General features: G+C 31.9%; 2 protein-coding genes across 2 annotated transcripts in view; one reads left to right on the top strand and one right to left on the bottom strand.

The window, feature by feature from the left end:
* Positions 1–17,659, bottom strand: part of LOC111085699 — a 21,488-nt gene extending 3,829 nt beyond the window's left edge. The window contains exon 1 of the mRNA XM_022385533.1: positions 17,074–17,659. Within this exon, the coding sequence (XP_022241241.1) occupies positions 17,074–17,594 (521 nt within the window). The 5' untranslated portion in view covers positions 17,595–17,659. The remainder of the gene's footprint in view (positions 1–17,073) is intronic.
* Positions 6,048–12,521, top strand: LOC106459103 (60S ribosomal protein L22-like). The gene is made up of 4 exons (XM_013918689.2): positions 6,048–6,143; positions 8,381–8,512; positions 8,987–9,108; positions 12,334–12,521. The coding sequence occupies exons 1-4, from the start codon at positions 6,135–6,137 to the stop codon at positions 12,479–12,481; spliced, it is 411 nt and encodes a 136-aa protein (XP_013774143.1). The 5' UTR covers positions 6,048–6,134; the 3' UTR covers positions 12,482–12,521.
* Positions 17,660–21,158: the final 3,499 nt, after the last annotated feature.

Raw genomic sequence — 21,158 nt, 5'->3', positions numbered from 1 at the left:
CTGAAAGGGAGACAATGGATCCACAGTCCGGCATCCTAACCACTGAAAGGGAGACAGTGGATCCACAGTCCAACATCCTAACCACTGAAAGGGAGACAGTGGATCCACAGTCCGGCATCCTAACCACTGAAAGGGAGACAGTGGATCCACAGTCCAGCATGCTAACTACTGAAAGGGAGACAGTGGATCCACAGTCCAGCATGCTAACTACTGAAAGGGAGACAGTGGATCCACAGTCCAGCATGCTAACTACTGAAAGGGAGACAGTGGATCCACAGTCCGACATGCTAGTGATACTAGTTATAAAGTTCACCATAATAATGTCGGGCATTGGTTATGAATGTTCGTATATTTGAAGAGAAAAAAAAAGCTTAGCAATAAATGGACAAAAATGTTTATCAGCACCTAGAAATTTTAGTGACTGTGTCCAGGTGGCGCTTAAAAGTTAATTTCATATTCTGTACAGTTCTATCTGATTTTGAATTAGAAAACATCGAAATATTTTTTTTAATCAATTATTTTCATAGGTTTACTATTTTCCTGTATCTATTTACTATATACATTGTATACTAACCAATCAAAAATTCATAGTGCTCCAAAATTTATATTTTACAATCTTTATTCAAGTTAAGATGTTATTTCAAATCCTTATATATATATATATCTCAAGTCATAGATCCAATGGTAAAAATCATACATTCCCTGTTGTTTTACATTTTGGCTAGGGATATTTTTTTACCACTTTCCAAAATATAGTAGTTTCAGTTAAGTTCCTGTTATATCCATTATCAATGACACTACCTGCCTTTGAGAGACCACTTATATCTTGGAGAGCTGATAAAAGTAGTGTGTCAACTACCACGGATACTTAAACAATTGTCATACCCCCAAAAGTCCAGAATAAAGTTTCACCAGTGCATTTTTATGCCTTTAATCCAAATACGATGGTGATTTTATGAAGAAACTGGGCCCTAAAATGTGAAATTTCACCCTTTAGAATATGTTGGGAAATCCACATCTTTTTTTGTAAGTAGGTCAATGTGACCAAAGGTGAAAGTTCAAAAGGATATCAACAAAGTGCAAAAAGATATCAAGGAAGTGTGAAAAGATTATAAGAGCAAAATCAACAAAGAAGAAAACAGCAAACACAGATTAAAACATATGATATGAATTGGCAAATTCAGAGATAAAACCAGACATGTTTCTCTACATTTGCCCAAGAATTTCAAACCCAAAAACCATTAACTATAAGATATGGAAAAGAAGAACCCATATGGTCTACATCTGTCACTATTACTACTGTGCCAACTAATACAGCAGAACCTTCATGGACTATACCTGTTATATCCTATCTAATCAATTTTCTGAATTTTGCTGGCCACTTCAACAAAGTAGCCCAGTTGAGAAATGAACAGATTACGGTGAGAAAACTATGTTGGAAGTATATCAGGCTCAGTTTTAAATCACTTCCAAAGTGAATGGACAAAATGGTGATCAATAAACCTTTCATTTTGTTGCCCATTTAAACAAGCCTTAACATTAAGCAATCTTACCACTGAGATCCATAAAAACTATCAGGCATTTGTGGCTGTCTCAACAAACAGATTTGTATAGACACACCAGGATGAAGTTTCAGAAGAAAAGTAAGGAGGACGGACAAGACCATAGCTAAACTTGCAGAAGATATGAAAAGACTTGCCAAATTATCTTACCTAGATGTTCCACATAAAATGTTAAATTCTCTGGCATGAGACCAATCCATAGATGCCATTAGTGGACAAGATGTGAATTAGGCTAAAGCAAAGTCAATGTACGTCTTTAACTAAAGCTTTCCTGTTGGAAATAGATCTGGAATCAGCTAAAGTCAACTATAAATAACTAAGGCCACCATCCTGGAATTAATGGATCATCAGATTATGTAGTCTGGAGACATCAATCTCTTTCTGATGGAATTCTAGAAGAAACTAAGACTTATTAGACAACTGTTTACTCAGAATGGAATAACTAAATCATAAGAAAATAAGTGTTTCAACTGTAACTTAAAAGGACATATTGCAAGAAACTGCTCTCAAAAAATTACAAGAAAAGGAAACTGCTATAAATGTGGAAAATATGGACATTACATCAAGGACATGATTCTTGAGGATATGAATACTCCATCTGCCCCAACAGAAATAAATGTATTATTTAAAGTAACCAGTCCATGAGTCAACAGGTTTATTGATGAAAAGCCTTACAGTATTTTCATCAATACTGGTTCAACAAATAAACCAGTATAAAGATGGATTGATGCAAACAGAAAGTGGACATATGTATTGAAAAAGAGAAAAGTTGCCAGTCACCTCACAGTGGGAAACTCCTATAAACAATATGACATGTAGGTAATTAACATCGAGAAAGAATGCATACTGGGAACTGACTTCATATGAAATATGGATGCGAGGTTAAACTAACTAGCTTCAAATAGTTTCATAGTCTACTATTAGGAAATCCTCATGCATTAGACAATGCTTACACCACCAGAGGTTTGACCCAAAGTAGCAATAAAAACTGGCACACGGATTAATGAAGACAGCCAACCTAGAGTTCAACAGAGCATAACCCACAAAAAATATGTGGTATAAACCAAGGATTATCCTCTGTGGTCATCTTTGGCAGGACATTAACAGGAGAAAAGCCAACTGCTTAACTGTGAAGACTTCACCAGAAGTAAGTGGATCTGCTGGAGAGCTTGAGATTCCTGATGAGAACACTTGGAGTCATTAGAGGATTCCCTCGAACACCTGCCTGGACAGAGGTCAACCATGACAAGGCAGCAAGTGAGGATAAAGAACAATAGGTCATCCCATTTTCATACCATAAACCATGAAAGAGAAAGCAACCAAAAAGATCTGGTGACAAAACGATTCAGACATCAAGTCAGTAGAGAAAGAAAGTAAGACTGCCTTATATCTAAGTACTGAATCAACAATTGTAATATTATCTGTATGAATATTAATATTGTTAATTATAAAATAGTTATTTTATTGGTAATTATGGAATCTTAACTTTTGAGTTTAAGATGTTTTGGCATAGTGATGAGAAGAAACTTGGGGAAATTATTGTAAAAATATGGGAACACTAGTCAGTTAGTGAGTCTGTTACAGTGCTTTAGATTGATTATTGAGTTAGCAAGTGTATTACCAAGATTGGAGTTTCTGCTGTACATACAAAAGGAAATTTAAGAAGTGACCATTTAGTTTTATTTATGACTAAAGCCTATTGCTTAGTGAACGTTTAGAACTTATGTTAGAAGAAATAAAATGCCTTCCCTTTCATTAAAATGGCTGGACTTTACATAAGGTTTGCAGAATGATAAAAAGGATAGAAACCATTACAGCAATACTACTTCTAAAGGTTTTATAATTCAGATATTTCAGTTTTCATTGGCTAACGATTGTTTAGGCACAAGGGTAGAAAGCAGTTAGAGTAAATGGCTATAAGTACTAAACTGAATGAAATTTTTGTTACAGATCTAAAACATTTACTTGAGAAGAAAGACAGTGGTTCAAAATACATTAAAATTGGGCCATAGGTGAGTGGAATTTTAGTATAACCATGAAAATTGTTCTACTTTAAGTTAAACATTTGAGACTAGACACCACAGGCTTTCACTGTTTACGTAGTAGATAGTTAGAACACATTTGAGGTCAAAGAAAATTCCAGTTAGAATATATTTGTAGCTCATCAATAGATAGCAAAAGTATAAGTAATCATACAAATCATAGAGTGAATTTAAACAACAGTGGATATGACTTTCGCTTTAAGTTTATGGAAAAGGCTAAAAAGAAGGTAGGAAATTTTCAAGAATAAAGTTGCTTTTAATTCAGGATAACAGATTCTAAGTTGAAAGAAAAAAGAAAACTATGAGGAATAGGCCTAGGTGGCTTAATAGACATAAAACTTGTGATAAACAATGTAGGTTTAGGAAATTTAAACTGATGGTCAGGATGGAAAATTACAGGATTATAGAAGAAGTTAGAGAATTAGTTAATAAGGAAAGTGGGATATCAAAAAGGAATCTTGAAGAACATTTAGCAGTATGGTTTTCTTTAGATACATTAAAGGTAAGCCGAATCTGAGGATGGGAACTGAATCTTTGAGGAATGATGGTAGAGTTTTTATTGATGACTATGAGCTAACTAACCTCTTTTCTAAACAATATTTTTCATTAGTTTTTCAATTGGAAAGATACTGACTGGATTCCTGACCCGGAGGAATTTGTTTGGAGGAAAATGTTGGGGGGGGGGGGGAGTGCAATACAGACATAAATCCAGAACTTGTTAGAAAAAACAAAATATTAGAGTTTGAAAAGAGATAAGGCTCCTGGACCTGATAATATTTAAACTTAAAACTATAATAAAAGAGGTTAAGAGTCAGATTTCTGAGACACTTGCTTCAATTTTTGGTAAATTATTAGACAGATTCTAGAAGACTGATGGGTGTGTAATATCACTCCAATCTTTAAAGAAAAAGATGTGAATTGATCAGGGAGTTTTAGGCCTTATATACTTTAGTAGAGGGGAAAGCTTTAGATTGTCTGATTAAAAGATTCTTTTCAAAATTATATTATAAAATGGATTTACAAAAAGAGATATCCTGTTTATGTTCTATAATCTATACAATAAAATGGCAATCACTCTGCTGTTACCACTGCCTCATGTGAGTGCGACTCTCGAGTCTTATACACTGACAATATGACAGTGCCATTATACATATTAATTTACGATAAAAATTAAAATTAGATTCTTAATTTGAAAGATGTCTTCACTTACATTATCACCTTCACAATGTCTATGTGTACAAACACTCAGTAACAGTGAGACTGAGAGAGGCAAGTAACAACTTAAATATAAATTTGCTCAATAACATCTTACATCATGACTGTCTCTAACTTGTATGTAAAAGCATATACGATGAACATTGCATGTAGCGTCCTCTATTGTTGTGTAAAAAAATTCCATTAATTTTATGAATTTTGTGATGTTATGTATTAAGTCTAAGAAAGATTGTGCTTGGCTCATCGTGATGCTAACCAGTTCTCGGATAGACCAGTGGCATGTCCATCACGATGGCGTGGGGAGCAAGTCCCCATTGGAGAGCTATGCCTCTCGTCTAGAATATCAATGTTTAGGTCTTTTAGGATTTTTAAATTCTCCCTACTTTATGACACCCACTGACATGAAAGTGTTACTTTTTTGGAAGGACGCGGAATCCATACTATGAAACTTAAACCGAAAGAAGTATATTCAATCAAATGAGACCTAGGGGATGAATTTAGTAATTTATAATTTGAAACAGCATCAGACCTTAGTGAAGTTGTGTAAAGAGAACCTGATATAGTTTCAGCTTTATTTGGAGGGAGGGCAATTATAAAGAACAACTAGATACTTCTTAAAGGAAAAAAAAACCACATATTTCTTTTATCTTTATTAACATTTGACTCACTTCTACCCCCCCCCCCAACCCAACCAACTCTTTGCCCCTTCTGTTCTCTCACACACAAAATCCTCGAAACGCTACTGGCTTAGATTAGATCTCGAAATCCACTACCCACTAGTGGAACAGGGTAAGTCTATAGCTTTACAACGCTGATACCAGAGGTTCGATTCCCCTCGGTGGACACAACAAATGGTCTGATGAGTCTTTCTATATGAAAAACACACACAAAATATTCATTTTCACCATATTTATTTTACTTCTTCATTTTCTAACTACCCCTAACATTTTTAACTTTGCAGCTTTTAAAATGCACAATATACTTCTTAAAATCAAAATGAAGTTATTAGATATGTATTCATAACAAAATTATTTATAAGTTACATCTATTTTTAACAAACACTCTTTTATGTGCAACGATGGGTCAGCGGTAAGTTTATAGAGTTGAAATCCGGGGTTTGATTCTCCACAGTGGACAGGGCGCAAACAGCTCATTGTTTAGCTTTGTGCTAAAAACAAACAAACAAAAACATATTTGAATAAATTGATACAAAATATTAATTCGTTTATACTATTTTTGATAATTACGTGATTGGTTCACCTGTTGGTTGTTTCTTCAAGCTCATGTGCAGTGCTTTTTTCAACTTGTATCAACGATGGCAGTAGTAAGTTAACTTAAAGTTTGTTTTATTTGAAATTAATTATTAGTATATTGAAGAGAAAAAAATGTTAGAGTATAACAATATAGGTTTTAAAATGTTGTATATCACACAATTTGCTAACTGATGACATAAGAACATTCCACTCTATGTGAATAATATTATACTTATGTTGTTTTATATATATATATATATATATATATATATATATATTTAATGCCGCGTGGTATTAGCTTGAGCTGAGGTTGTATTTCACGTGGTTGTAGGAGAATTCACTCCGGTATTACAACTTCCGGTAATTTCATCCCTTGTAATGAATGTCAAAAACTGTTTTACTTTAACTTTACTTTTAGTGTTCCAACAACAATTCGGAAGAATACCATAATGTACTTCAATTTCTGAGACTGAGAAAAGGGGCGGGTACGTTATGGAATCGAACATGATTTCTACTCTTTTTACGTGCTATTAAATTTATGAAATATTTAGGTATGTCACATTGTTTAAAATCATGTTCATCCACACTTTAAAATTTACACTGAAACCACAAAATTGATAAAACATACCAAATATATGGACATTGTTCAAATAACTCTCACTCTCAGTAGTATGACTAATCTTACTTTTAGAACAGTAGGCCATGTACTTATTGTAGTATATATATATATATCTTAAAATGTCATTTAAAAAATTAGAAGCAGGAAAAGGGTAATAACAGCTCACCATTATATGACTACATACAGTAAACACCAAAAAGGAAAAATGTTGGAAAGGAATGCTACTAAAAGTGACAATAATTTACTGCTTAATAAAGAAACTATGTAATATATTTTATGGCATTACTCATTATTTTTTTAATAATAAAATAGAAAAAAAAATTTAAAGGGAAATTATATACAGGCTCTTCAATTTCAGTGCCATAATTTAAATTTTTGGTGTTTAATACAACTCTTAGGTGACTGGTAAGATAAAACAATGAGCAGGAAATAATATTCAACTACTCATAATGGTAGATTTGGTTAAGAACATAAAAGTGGGTTTCACTTCTATTCATAATTTGAAAACAACTATGTTTGTATTCAAATACTATACAACCTTGCTTTTAAATTGAACAAATTACTTTGGTAACTACACATCATAGTTTGCACAAAAATATGTAAATATTTTGGTTAATAAAAATGTCAAAAATGTGACACATAACCACAAATTCAGGTTTTTGGTTTGAATGTGTTTTTATAAATTTTCGTCTCATGATCCAAGGCTGTATTTTAAAATTCTTCATGGTACTTTAGATATTTTCTTGTTAACTGACATTGGAATTATTTAACATTTGAAAAAGTAATACCAATTGCAGGGAGAGTCAGTAAGCAATAATGTACCTTTTTATTATGTAATTTTAAGGTTTTGTGTGGTAATAAATAATATATCAATATGTATGAAACTACTACGTTACTAAAAATGTGTTACACTAATTTTAGCTGAACTTTGTTAGTAGATTCACGATAAGGAAATTGGGTACAATAATGATGGTATATGATTTAAACTGTATTTGTTTTCCTTGTTCAGTCTTATTTTTCTGAATATCAAGGCACACAACAACAGAGTAACTTTGTGGTTAAAGGAAGCAGCCTTGTAAAAAAAATCCAATACACTGATATGGGAAAAAAATGTCCCTTCTTCTAAAACAGTGCTAAAAATAACTAATTAAAAGCCAAGCCCCCTTTTTTATTTATTATTCAAGTTTTCTAAGATTGCAATACCTTAACAAGAGAACTCGTACAATTAGGCCTGTTATTAGTTTCTAAACTCCTTAGACCCATTGTTTTAAAAATATGGATTGCAGTGGCAATCTTCCAGTCATTAAATCCTCATTCAACTTTTTGCTAAGCTTCTTTGAATTCAAGGTTTTGGGATAAATCTTGCAGGCACAAAAGCTTTATTATATCTTTTTTTTTAGAACAGCTACATCAGCATGCATACAGTTCCCACAAAGCCTTAAAAATACAAAAACAATTTCATACTATACAAAAAATGAAAGACGAAAAATTAGAGATTTTGTGCTCAATTAGAAATAATACACTTTTAGGTTTTTTCAAAAAATCATCTCATATTGGACCAGCCTGTTTTTACATGATTTTCATCAGAAAGTGTTACTTATGGTTAACTCATGAAAGAGTTTTGTTTTTTTGCCATATGTTATATTTTAATCAAAAACAAATTTTAAACATGTGTTTTCTTATAATTAGTTAGGTAACATCAAGAAAAAAAATGTTAAACATCTCCAGAAAGGAAAGGGCAAAAGAAAGAAGACACAGCTAAAGTTTATTGTGGATTGCAGTCACCCAGTTGAAGATGAAATCATGGATGTTGACAGTTTTGTAAGATTATAATTTTCCTCTTATTTGTTGTTACTGCTTTTAGAATACTTTTTTTTTTCTCTTAGAAAGATTATTATCTTAGTGTTTTATTTCAGTGAAGAAATTATTCACAAATAACAAGTATACATATAAAACCAGAACTTATCTCACAAATTCCTTGAAGATTAGATCTTTGAAGAAAGTTTTATCAAAAAGGTATTGCATATTGCAGTGTCATATATTTACACACACACATGTATGATCAAACTAGGTGTAAAGTGAAAATTCGAGAATTAAAGTGAAACAATTAATAAATATAATTAATAACTAAAGTTTTTGTGAGCATACATTTTCTGTGAAAGAACTTTGGTTCAAAAATGACAACCTAAAGTATGTTTAAGTATATATATATGTGTGTGTGTGTGTGTGTGTATGGTTTTACTGTTGTTTCATTTGACTTAATGATGAAATTATTTTAATCTTTTTTCTTGACAGGAAAAGTATTTGAAAGAAAGGATAAAAGTCAGTGGAAAAACTAACAACCTTGGGAATGTGGTAACTGTTGAAAAAAGTAAAACAAAATTGTTGATTAATGCAGATATGCAGTTCTCAAAAAGGTTAGTGTAAGTGTTAATATTATAGCATTGCACATGGATTGTCATATTTTTTTGTGCAGAATTAAAATGTATTAATAAACCTTTCATTAGGTCAACTTGCAGTAGACTTTCATGTGAATGACAATAAAAATTAAACAGAAACTGGCATCGTTATCAATAAAAATTGTTTTCACCAAAGCTTAATTTTGTTTCATTATTGTATGTTCTTGTAGAGAAAAGAAATCACATTAATTAAATTTGAAATTTTTTAAATGTAGATTTAATAACTTACAAAAACAGTATGATTTAAATTTTGCATTATTGAAGATTTTTAAATCTCATTGATTGTTTTGTTCCCCAATACTTGGACACATCAAAAAAATTAAAGGTTGTTCTAGCTGCATGTAGATGACTGGAAAACTCTTACTGTATTTCTTTAATTGTAAATATAATATTAAAAGATTTACAGTTGTCAAGTTTTGTAATATTTTAGCTGTCTTGGTTTCTTTTTTTATTTTGTTGACTCAACTTATGAGTGAAAACTTTAATTTGGTTGGACGTACATCAGATGTACATTAACTTCCAGACAGTTATCAAATTTGTTAATTTTTTTTATATGATACACAGCAGGGGTGTTAAATTTTTGAAAAAAAAGTTTGAAAAATCTATCCCCCCCTCCCAGCCCCACAAAACACACATAAAAACCTAACTTTTAAAATTTTGCTTTTATTTAGCAGTAACTTAAATCAGTACAATGACATTGACACATCCATTTTGTCGGGAATAGTGTATACTCATTTAGATCAACATAATTTAGGCACATCCTGTAGCTATAAATAAAAGCATTCCTCATTGTTGAATGGTATCTATGATGTATTGATGTCACTGTCATCTTTCAGAGCATGGGGGTGATTTTTTCCATTTTCCTTAAGAAGTAAAATGTAAATTGGGGTGCTTTTATTTTTCAAATAAAATGACAGCTTTTGTATGTATACATACATGTTGCACTTCGTCGCATTTGGTGTTTGATTTTTCTTAACCACCTCACAAACCTGTCATCAAGCTAGCATACCTTAACCATTTTACTGCTCAATTCATTTTCAGGCTGATTCTCAAAAAGTGTCAATTATCCACCAAAAAAAAATAAAAGTGAGAATTTGGCCCTTTCTGTTACTTTTTCAATATTTAAAGAAGCTCTATTTTCTATATGTGACAGTAATATTCCTTGAAAAATAACGATTTAAACAAAAAACTTAGAAGAAAAGTGTTCTCCAGTAAATGGCATAAATAATAGACAAAACTAAGTCAATAAGAAGCCAAAATTATTACTAATTATTTAGATAACAATATCCAAGATATAAAAAAGCTGTCTTTATATACATTCTACGTGTGTTCCTGCAAAGTTGGCAATTTTGTAATGAGGCATGTAAACATCCAAGTTTCGTGGCGTAGAACATAGATGGCAGAAGCATGCAGGTTTGACGATTGTTTCAAGTACAGGGGGATATTCCCACATGTTGCAGTGGAGGGAAGTTTTTTTTGGTAGACATGGGTATAAATGTTTATTCGGATATATCAGAACTACGTAGGAAAAGGGTTAATAGTGATCCAACCTTCCAAATCCCTGACCTAACCACATCTCACAAACTTGTCATGAAGCTAGCATATTTTAATGGTCCAACTTATAGAAAATATACTGGATATATATATATATATATGTGTGTATCTAATAGACCACACTGCAGCTCCAACTGAAAAAAATAAATAATTCCTTAATAGATAATTCAATCTGCACAGTAATAACATAAAACATATTATAATAGGCCTATACCATATAAGAAAATTATATAGCTTTACCTATGTATATCTGACACACCACATTGCTAGCATGCAGAAGTGTGACTACATACTCCCTCTTCAGTACGGACTAGCTGCTTGGTGCATGCTGAGGTGATTCAATTTAAAGGATAATACAAATGTCTAGCATCCTACAGTAAATAACCTGGCAATGTACATTGCAACCAAACGAAAAGTACAGTAAGCAAAAACTTACAAAGTTTGTTTTTAATTTTAACTTTTTCACACCATGAGTAATATTGTTAACATTACTAAAGAAATAATTTGGGCACGTTCTTATGTAGCTCCAGAATCAGGTAATTTAAAGCCTTGTTACCATATTTTGACCTGATAAAGAAACCACGGTATACATTAATATTGCTGTGGAATATATATATATAAATAATTTTTGTAACTTTTTATTATATTATCTATGTTCTTCATAGAGCTGGCAGTCAAACTTCACTGGGCTCATGCCATAGACAAAAGCAGTGTTGTAATAACATTGTTGCATGAATTTAAATGTTTCTTATTGTGTGTGTGTGTAACTGAGGGTTTGTGAATTAAAGAAACAGGTGTATGTTTGTATCTGCTTTTGGTTTAGAGGCACGTGTTTTCAACTGTTTGTTTGTATTTCTAGACTTCTACAGTTCAGAATTTTCAGGTTGTGTGACTCTTGAAGTCCACCTAGTGTTCTTCTAGCAAATTAACTAACGGTGTCAAAAAACATTAATTAACCAATGTATAAATTACAATAGTAAAACTTGTCTTTAGGATATGTTTTGTTGTCCCGAGTCAGTGTTCCCATTGGTCAGGGAATCTTTAACTTTAAATAATGTCAAAGAACTTTATACTGAGTTGGGAAATTAGGTAACGTTAGCCAAAAGTCGGGGAATTCGTTACCATTTAGGGAAATTTCAGTATGGAAGTATGCACGTTCAATTTGGTTTTCTCATAATGTACATGGCTATTGAAGTTTTCTTAATTATTTTAAACCAGTCATATAAGTTGGTGAAAGATAATAATACTGTTTTCAGGTGAAGGCAAGGTTTTATTGTAAAAATGTGTGTTATATATAGAAACGAAATTATGTGTACATGTTTCTGTTAAATAATTAATAATTTATTTAATTTGACACAAAACTTTTGGTCAGTGAATTTTTCAGTCCACTGACCTATGTTTGTTGGACCAATATGAATTCCAAACCCATGAATAGTTATTCCCAGTTTGTTTTTTCTCTCCTTTAATACCTGCAGTATATTTTCACAAATGTTTTGGTTTTGTGAAATCAATGTTACATCTTTTCAGAAAATTGGCAAATTGGGAATTTAAATAGATTAGTTTATTCCATTACATCCATGTTTGTGAAATGTACATCTAACAATACTTGTTTTCCTTTTTTGTTTCCAGGTATCTTAAATACTTAACAAAAAAATATCTGAAAAAGAACAGTCTACGTGATTGGTTAAGAGTTGTAGCTGCAAGTAAAGATTCATATGAATTAAGATACTTCCAGATCAACAATGAAGAGGAGGAAGATGAAGAAGATAATGAATAAGTTTAAATTAAAATCAATCATTCTCTTGTAAATTTTCTAATGTTGATTTTGTGAGACTTCATAACTTGTATTTCTCTATATCTGTCTTGACATGAATGTGAAGCTACTGTTAACTTCATAAGATTTCATTTCTTGTATTTCTCTATATCTAACTCTCTGATTGAAGTTATTGTTGACTTTGTGAGACTTCATAACTTGTATTTCTCTATATCTGTCTTGACTCTCTGCTGTGAAGCTATTGTTGACTTTTTAAGTCTTCATAACTTGTATTTCTCTGTCTAACTCTCTGATATGAAGTTATTGTTGATTTTGTAAGACTTCATAACTTGTATTTCTCTATATCTGTCTTGACTCTCTGCTGTGAAGCTATTGTTGACTTTGTAAGACTTCATAACTTGTATTTCTCTATTTGTCTAACTCTCTGCTGTGAAGCTATTGTTAACTTTTGACTCCACGCCTAATGATCTGTGTGTAGACAGTTACAAACTAAAAGGTCCCGTTAATAACAAAGTTCTGTGAAACAACTGATGACTTTGTATGATTTTGTTTAATGTACCTTCTCTATAGCTGTCACAATTTCACACCCAATGACCCCATAATGGGTCAAAGGTTCACCATCCACATTCTTTCAAATCAATATGATGTAAACCTACTGCAACTTCCTAGTGAATGTTTAATAGTTATCTCTTATTCTTGAGTAAATAAAAACAGCATGTACATCTACAGTGCTCATAAACACACGTACTAATACAAATTAAAAATACAAGACACACATCATGATCTATTGAGAGTTTAGCTACATAAATAAGATACCTATTTAATTGTTAATTCATAGCTTCTCCAAGTACTTCTTTCATATACATAAAATATTTTTTGTGATATTAACTGTTTTAAGTGGAAAATTATATTAAATAAGCTGGAAGAACTGCAAACAAAGTTTTATGTAAATATGCATGTAAGTGGAGAGAGACAAGTTTCTTAGAGAACCAGCCAAACGTGAATAGCGCTCAATACTCAAATATCATGTTACTTCAAATCAAACAGATAATCATAGCATCAAAAATATATGTACAGTAAACACTTATATTCTTCAACTTTAAAATGGTAAAAGAGTTTTCATCACTCCAACTGCAGTGACATTATGATTTTGCAACAAAATCAACTTCGATATGTGCTTAATAAATTAAGATTTTACTATTGAATAATGCTGAGCTGCTATGTATAATATGACAGAAAGAAAATAAAACTGCACGTCATCTACTGCTTTGGGGTGATATAGGAATGAGACCGTTAAAACAATTTAACAAATGAAGTCGTTTCTTCAGCTATATCGGGCAATAAATTTTACTGTACAAGTTTCATCTAATTACCTATGGCACGTACCTGAGAGAGACGAAGTTCTACGGATTTGTTTGATGAGCGGATTATGTTTTAGTTAAGTGACTACACTGAAGAAAAACTGACATTTACTTAAAAACAGTCAAGTATTTTAGGCTTTATAACACCACTCTGTGTATGCTTGGATACCCTTGATTACCAACAATTGGCCAGGTTTGTAACATCATAATCACTCAAGTTCTCAGACCAATAGAAAGGGATCATACATGAAGTTACTACGAAAAACAAAAGAAAACTTAAATCCACTACTCAAGTAGTTCATTGTTTTCAAGTCTTTCCAACTTTGTTTACAACTGTATTTCCTGTGTGCTTGGCTACAAAAAGAAAGAAGCAATTTTCTTTACACACTCTCGAATGAAATTACCCAATACAACCATCACCAGATACAACCATGCTGTACAAGGAAAATATGCACATATCCTTATTGTATTGTCTGTCTTGCCATTTACTTGATAATCAAAGATTTTTTTCACACATTTTGGAACTAGCTCTTACTCGGTTTAGAATTATTTTTTTGTGCCATTATCACAAGTCACGTCATCCATGACAAGTTTTCAAGGTTATTAAAGACATTTACCAACAAGATATACGTAGTTATTTATACAAACATACTTTTTAGAGAAAACATGTTCATCAGTGCAAGTACCTATCAGCACACTTACAAAACCATACTTCCTATGCATACTTTAGTGTACTGCATTAATCCATAACCCTAAAGTTCCCATATATATATATCATCGTCTTTTTTGAACACATTTTTCTATTTATGCGTTCACGTTAATAACTTTGTTGGTTACAGAGTGCCTATATGAACATACAAATCACAAGAGATTTACATAAAAATACCATCAATATTACAATTAATCCCACTAATTACAGTTGGGATTCCTGAAGAATTGTACACAGGAAATTAGTGATTTCATCAAACATAAAATCAACAGTAGGGGGCATTATGTGGCCCCACCAGTGATAAGAAGTAAAACAAAAACTAGTTAGTAAATCGAGGGTTAAAACTCCACACATCATCTAAGATACTGTACCTTCTTCATATGACTAATTAAGGTTCAGACATTAAATTCCAATCTTCTTTGTTTGTGTGTGTCTGCACGTTAAAAATATTCTGAAATCTTACATACCAGAATTAGGAAACCTACTGCAATAGCTATCTGTATTCTCACAAGATTTGAAGCTACTAACCTTGAGGTTAAGATCACAGCTTTATATATTATTTGCTGAAAGTTTTTAGTGCTCGGACATTCTAGAGAGTAATTAACAGATAGAGGTACAAATACAGGAATTCTTACCACCTACCTTTAGACTGTGTAATAGATATTTGACTTGATAAAGCATACTGATGAAACTTATCAGTTTATTTATTTTATCAAACACAGTATATTATCTTCAGACATTATCTGCATCATACCACAAATTCCTTAGCCCCGTTATAAAATTATACTAGTCTAGTTGCTGACAACAGATTACAGAACTGAATACGTCTACAGTGACCACAACATTACATCATAGAGATGTCTCAAAGTAAAATACAAGTTTCCATTAGCACTTTGGCATATTGGTTATAATTAAACACTTTAATGAGGAAGCTTTTAGTTTATGCTGAAATCACTACTGGATATGAAATGGTGATACATATGAATAACACAAGAGAAAAATTATAACAGAGTAGCATATATAGCTATATCAGTCTATCTCTCTGCTGTGAAGCTAATGTTGACTTTGTAAGACTTCATATCTTGTATTTCTCTATATCTGTCTTGACTCTGATGTGAAGCTGTTAACCCCTTCTGTGTCAGTTTTTTTTCTTTTTTGTGGAAATGAGTTAAAAAATTCAAGGTTTCTGTTTTGCTTTTTCATAGTCTATACTTATATATTACTGTAACAAAAGTTCTTTTATGAACTGTTATTATATTTTTGCACAAAATATGCTTGATAAATAAATGTTACATATCTGGATCTATATATGATATATATTATTTTAATGAAACTACAGTAACAAATAGGAATGCTTTTTCCTTTGTTTGTGCTACATAATTCAAAATAAGTCTGATAGAAATCACCATAATCGGCATTGAAAATGCCAATTATAACACTGGTTATAATATGCATTTGCCTGGTTCTCTAAGTCACCACTGTAGTAAGTCATAAACTAATACAAATGACAGAAGACAATTGGTCAAAAGGGGTTAATTAATGTAAATAAACAGTGACAATGCTTCATCAGAGTAGATTTGTTTTATGATATCTTTCAAGAAGAGAAGTTATTCATATAAAAAACAAGTTTAACTATTGTTGAACCCTGATTGTAGCGGCATATTCATTTTAAACCGTTACAATGTAATTTTATTTCTATCTCTGTATAGGGTTCCCGCCCTTTCAGACATTACACTGCTGACAGGATCACAGTTTTTTTACCACTGCATGATCAATTTCGGCCATGTTACACAAACATCCAGAACATTACACAAACATCTAAAACATTACACAAACATCTAAAACATTATACAAACATCTAAAGCATTATACAAACATCTAGGCTGTCTCCTATAAAAGAAATCTTTAAGCCTCAGTTTAAAAGATAGCACCAAGCTCAGTTTTGAGAATAGGATCGGCAATCACGGTGATGTAAGTGTTGAATTACACCCAATGCTGTGTTATTGTGAATTTTATAGATACTGTATATTGAGTAGCCATCCTTGAAGCTGACTATAAGGAATGGCTAGAATTGTGCAAGAAGGAGATGGCAAAAATGATGGGGGATTCTAGACAAAAGTGAGGAAGAAATTTTGTAGTTCTATATTTTATTTAGAAAATATTTAGTTTCAGATAAAGTATGCAACATCGATGGCCCACCAGAGTTTAGGGTTGTCACTGTGGAAGATGGTCATAGAAATGTCACAACCCCAACTCCATCAGAAATGGAGGGGGGGAAAGGTATATTAATATAATCAATTCATAATTGTTAATTTAAATCTTGTAGGGTGTGCAGAATGTCACTCTAAGAGGAAATCTGACCAGCTGCAGCAAACCCCGACCAGCCTTACTATGCCAAGTAGAGGAGGAGTAGGAGGAAAGGAAAAATCTAACAACTATAAGAAATATTAAAAATGCTTGTTTATAAAGTATAGCACACATGTATCAATCTACTGAAGGCTTAATATGGTCAGCTAGTAACTCACCAACCACATTTGTGTGCTGCATGTTGATCTCGAAGGCCACGAGGAAGAAGATAGCCTTGTTCAGTGAAGGAGTCAGAGTGCAGCCGAGGCCGATAACTTGACGTGCGAAACCTTGCCCCTCCTGAAGAATGAGACGATGAGCTTGATGGCGTGGACGGTCCTGTTCTTCGAAGCCCAAAGCCACCACTTGGACTATGTCTCCAACGAGACATTTCCCAAGTGGGATCACTTGCCGAGAGTTGTGGCCTCTTCCTTTGAGTTCCACGTTCAGTGAAGCTATGACTTCCAAACTTTGCTTTAGAAAGGGCTTGACCTTTTTTCCTACTTTCAACTTGTAGTCCAACAGGTTCAGGTTTTTCTTCTGAACTGGAGCTACTGGTTTTGGAATTCATTCTTTTTTTATCTCTCATGTCCTTTTTTAGGTTGATATTTGTGACCGACAGACCAGCCATACGAGCATTAACTTCATCTTCAATGTTTGTTCGACTGTGTTTTAAAACAGGAGTTCTTGCTTTAGCCATTTTAGTGTTAGTTCACTAATAAGAAGCTACTTATTGTTGTTAAACCAATGAACATTTGCAAGTTTTCACCTAAAAAATAGGAAACAAAAAATTCTTAAAAAACTTTTTTTTAAATTTTCACAATGTACTACTCACTTAACACACAAAGAATTACTTTAGATTTCAAGCTGCTTAAACAAATAACTTATAAATTGATTTTTGCAAACGCAGTACCAAGATATTATTCATTTCTACAATTTAACGTGCCCATTAGTAGCATCTACAGTAGAAGATCTCCAATTGGTCAAGCTAATCATTCAAATATCTTCTCTCGAAGCCTTTACTCAGAGAACTGTTTCAAATGATGAAAGTAAAAACTTTTACTGAATTATAAGAACCTACAATTTTATGACAGCAATGTTATTAAATAATAATAAAACAAACAATAAAACCCTAAATTATTTTACTGTCAATGACCAGTTATTAATTTTCTAGCCATAATGATTAGCTATTTATTCAAATACATAATATTATAACATTACAGTTTTTAGGAGCTTATTCGATAAAAATTCAAAAGTACCTAAATAAAAAATAGTGGGAAACACTATGGTTAATTATTATCCATAAAGTACATGTGTGTTCAGTACAAGTTTCACCCCTAACCTATGCAGGAAACACCAGGTTTAACAGTTAATATTATGAATAAAATATTTGTGTTTTCAGTACAAGTTTCACCCATAACCTATGCAGGAAACACCAGGTTTAACAGTTAGTAATATGAATAAAATATTTGTGTTTTCAGTACAAGTTTCACCCATAACCTATGCAGGAAACACCAAGTTTAACAGTTAGTAATATGAATAAGAGATTTGTGTTTTCAGTACAAGTTTCACCCATAACCTATGCAGGAAACACCAGGTTTAACAGTTAGTATTATGAATAAAATATTTGTTTTTTCAGTACAAGTTTCACCCATAACCTATGCAGGAAACACCAGTGTTAACAGTTGGTATCATGTATAAGGTATGTTCATATAAGTTTCACTTGTATCTTGAGTGAAAAATGTCAAAATGGATGAGTGATGATTAGTATGAAAAAAGTAATGTTTTGTATAAGATTCATCATGGTTTGGCACAAATCACAGAAAAATTTCCTAGAAATAAAGGTAAATACAATCACTCCAATAAGTTTGAGATATGCCAAGACTGTTACAACAAGAGATAGCTTCCTGCATAACTGGTTTATCTTGTTGTATTTCCTTTTATTAATATACACGTTATGTTTGACTGGCAAACTACATTAACAATACTCTCACTGGAATGGGTCATGATAGTTACTGAAAAACACAAAACTATATACTCAACTTGGATGACAGCAATTACATATGACATGTTCATCTGCAGAATTTTAACTACTTTCATTAAAATATTTTCAACTTCTACACTTTACTGCAACAAACAGGAAACTACACTATGGAAAACAAATAAAACCCTAGAGCATTATTTAACCTATTCTGTGATTTTTCCAAGACAACTCAAGCATCCTCCACGTTTCAAAACATAGTTGCCAAAATTCATTCGGGTAACCCGTTTCTTACAATATTTTTTATTATCCGCCCGAATTTATCAGCATTTTATCATGTATTATAATAAGTGTTCACTAGATGGCATTGAAAATGCTTTTTATGGTGATTTCTATCAGATTTATTTTGAATTATGTAGCACGGACAAAGAAGAAAGCATTCCTATTTGTTACTGTAGTTTCATTAGAATAATATATATCGCGTACAAATCCAGATATGTAACATTTATTTATCGAGCATATTTTGTGCAGAAATATAATAACAGTTCATAAAAGAACTTTTGTTTCAATAATATATAAGTATAGACTACGAAAAAAGCAAAATAAAAACTTGACTTTTTTTTAACTCATTTCCAAAAAAATAAAAAAAGCCTGACACAGAATGGGTTCACAGAAAACACAACACACACACATTGTGATCTATTGAGAGTTTAGTTACATAAATTCATAGCTTCTCTGTGTACTTCTTTCATGTACATCAAGTTTTTTTTTGTGATATTAACTGTTTTAAATGGAAAATTGTAGCAAAAAAAGCTGGAAGGACTGCTCACAGAGTTTATGTGAATATGCATGTAAGTGGTGAGAGACAAGTTTCACATTTTACACATTGTTTTCATTTGAATGTCTTAGTTTAAAACAATTCTGAAAATCCTGTAAAAAGAGAAAATATCAAACCAATAGTACTAGAGATTATTTCAGTGGAGACCATAAATAGTAAAAAGTAGTGCTAAGGGTCTGGAAAAACTTACTTAACTAATACAAGGCTTAGTAAAAATGTACTTTGTGATCAGAAAGTACAATGTTACACACCTTGAACATATAGCCTGAAAAAATAAAATAAAAAAATAAATTTTTGATGAAATAAATAATTTTGGAGTGATTACAGCCAAACAGTCTTGAATAAAACTGCTCAGTGCATCAAAATTCAAGCAAATAAACAATCATATACAATTGAAGGATCATTTTTACAACTTTTGTTCAGATTAGGTATATGGGCATCAAGGAAGGAAAACTAGAATTATTATCTATTTACAAACTAATCAAAATGCAAGATGTAAATAAAATTCAATTTCTTAAAAAAAAAAAAGAAAAAAGAGAGAAGTGCCGAGGGATCATGTGATTAGTGGTTTAATGATGGTGACCAGTGAAATGTCTTAAGCATTGGAATACGAGTAGTTTTGGTGACAGAGAAGTCACTGTAAAAATTCTACCTGAATCATTGTATGTACACATAATTCTATCAAGACGATAATAAACTATTTAAGGTTCTTATGTTTAATGCTGTTTTCTCAATAATCAACTTTTCTAGTCATTGCCAAAAGTAAAAGTCATTCTTATGTGTTAATTCTACTATAACGTTCTGTCGTAATATTGCTACATCATCATTACATGAGCCTACATTTACTTTTATTTTGTAACTAACTGCAAGAAACAAGAAATTATGTTACAGAAAATTAATAAAACTTCAGAGATGAAGCATAATGTTGTACAACAGATAATAGAAAAAACACTCACAAAAAATATACAAGTAGATGTGACTGTAAACTATTTTAAATTATTAAGTTTTGGAATCAACAACAAAAAACAAGTTATTCAACAATTACAAAACACAGTTAATAAACAAGTGCCTGGTCAGGACTTCAAATCAATATTAATAACAATTTCTCATAAATATTATTAAATCAATATAATAATGAAATCAGGAAAAATAACCAGAAAGGAAGAATCTAATTCCAAAAAAAGTACACCAAATACAATATTCCAAAAATACCTTTCAATATCGAGTGACAAACAGCAATAACTATGTCCTTCAATAACTGTCTTGTGACTCTCTCTTTCTCTTAGTGAAGCTTCCATCAGGATATTTATTCACAGAGTAAGTCACGAGAGTATAACCTCTTCTGCTACATTAATAGTATCTGTACCACTAGGGAAGCTGGTGTCAGTTTCATCACACACACACATTTCCTCAAAATACAACTGACTATGTAGAAGATGTGTTAG

Source organism: Limulus polyphemus, unplaced genomic scaffold (assembly GCF_000517525.1).
Source record: "Limulus polyphemus unplaced genomic scaffold, Limulus_polyphemus-2.1.2 Scaffold559, whole genome shotgun sequence".
NCBI classification, from domain to species: Eukaryota; Metazoa; Arthropoda; class Merostomata; order Xiphosura; family Limulidae; genus Limulus; species Limulus polyphemus.
The sequence above is the reverse complement of the archived record's forward strand: the minus strand, read 5'-3'. Positions and strand labels throughout refer to the sequence as shown.